The sequence below is a fragment of the Gopherus evgoodei genome, unplaced genomic scaffold, assembly GCF_007399415.2.
Source record: "Gopherus evgoodei ecotype Sinaloan lineage unplaced genomic scaffold, rGopEvg1_v1.p scaffold_35_arrow_ctg1, whole genome shotgun sequence".
In the NCBI taxonomy this organism is placed as follows: domain Eukaryota; kingdom Metazoa; phylum Chordata; order Testudines; family Testudinidae; genus Gopherus; species Gopherus evgoodei.
In genome coordinates, this window is record NW_022060027.1 from 5205343 (window position 1) to 5206953 (window position 1611).

A 1611-nucleotide genomic window follows, 5' to 3' on the forward strand; every position below is an offset into this window, starting at 1 on the left:
CAGCGCGGCTGAGCAGCGTGCAGACGCAGGCCGTGTCGATGCGGATCCAGCGCCAGCCCACCAGCTTGTTGGCGTCGGCGGTCAGGGCCCGCACGTACGACTGCTTGGCCTTGCACTCGGAGAGCCAGTGGCGCCGGTCCACGCCCCGGCACCCGCCCGTCGTCCCGCCCGCCGGGTTGCACTTGGTCTCGAAGAAATACTGCTTGAGCGGCCCGGTGAGCGTCTGCACCTCGGACAGCACCGTCACCGCCTTGCCCCGGATGTCCACGGCCGTGCGCTTGTCCGTCACCCAGAGGCTGACGCTGTCGCACACGGACATCTCGCCCCGGCGGGCCGCCTCCGCCCCCTCGGCCCGCCGCGCCCGCCGCGTCCCATTCGCCGGCCCCGTCCGAACACCCGGCTCCTCCAGCAGCAGCAGCAGGGGGGGCCCGGCTGGGGCGCGGCTGGCCAGGGCCACGCGGGGTGACGACAGCTCCCAGTCGCCCGGGGAGGGGGCCGGCGCTTCCCAGGGGACCCCGGCGTCCGGGCCGGCGGGGGAGGGGAGGCGGAGCGGGGCGGCGTGGAGGGCACAAAGGAACGAGGTGACCATAGCCTGGAGCCGAATGAGCATCACCGCGGGGACCTGCGGGGAGAACGGGGGGTGGGGATTAGAGCTGGCAGGTCCTGCCCCTCCTCCATTAACCCCCCCACAGCACTGACTCATGGCCTCATCCACAGGTTGGGAGTGAGGGGCACCAGCAGGGCTTGGGAGGGGGCAGGGCTGGGCTGGCAGGGGGCTGCGGGTCGGGAGTGAGGGGCACTGGCAGGGCTGGGCTAGCAGGGGCTGCAGGTCGGGAGTGAGGGGCACCAGCAGGGTTAGGGGGGAGCCCAGGGCTGGGCTAGCAGGGGGCTGCGGGTCGGGAGTGAGGCGCACCCTGGGTGTTACCTGCAGTGTCAGCGTCTCCTGCAGCGTGGGGGGGCCAACTGCCTGCAGATCCAGCCCTGGGCTCGATTCATGACCCTCCTGCAGCTGAGGATCAGGTCGACGCCCCGTCCTGACCCCCCCAGGCACTGGGCGACTCCTACCAGGCGCAGGGTCCCTTCAGCGCGATCCCAGCCCAGACCCCCATGCTCCTAGGGGGCTCCCAGCCCCGCTGCTCCATGGCTCCGCAGTGGGAAGGCTCAGGGGAAGAACAGGGCTGGTGCCCCCTCCCTGGGGGTCTCGACGCTCATGCTGCAGGCCTCTGGCTGGGACAAGGCTGCGAGGTTTGAGTTACAGCAGCTAGGGACCGGGGAGTCGCTCAAAAGACCTGAGGGGAAAGAGAAATACATGGATTAATGTTAGCTGGGAAGAGAACCCAGGAGTCCTGGCCCCCTGGCCCTGCCTTCTCCAACCACTAGACGCCACTTCCCCCCGGCATGCAGGTTTTAGGGGGGTTCTGAGTTCTAGAATGTGGGGAGCCTAGAAACACTATCCCCAGCCGTCATGCTCCAGAAAAAGTGCCGACATGCTGGCCGGCCTAGAACTCGCCCCAGACACTTTGGTTGGCTCTAGAATGTGCCCCTGGTCAGACCCCCCGTTCTGCCCCACGGCACACATTGGGATCTAGAGCGTGCCCAGCACTGAATGAA

The 1611-nt window shown here is 68.5% G+C and overlaps 1 protein-coding gene across 1 annotated transcript in view; it reads right to left on the reverse strand.

The window, feature by feature from the left end:
- NTF4 (neurotrophin 4) overlaps positions 1-610 on the reverse strand; it is a 1983-nt gene extending 1373 nt beyond the window's left edge. The window contains exon 1 of the mRNA XM_030545021.1: positions 7-610. Coding sequence (XP_030400881.1) covers positions 7-610 — 604 coding nt within the window. The remainder of the gene's footprint in view (positions 1-6) is intronic.
- Between the last annotated feature and the right edge of the window lie 1001 nt (positions 611-1611).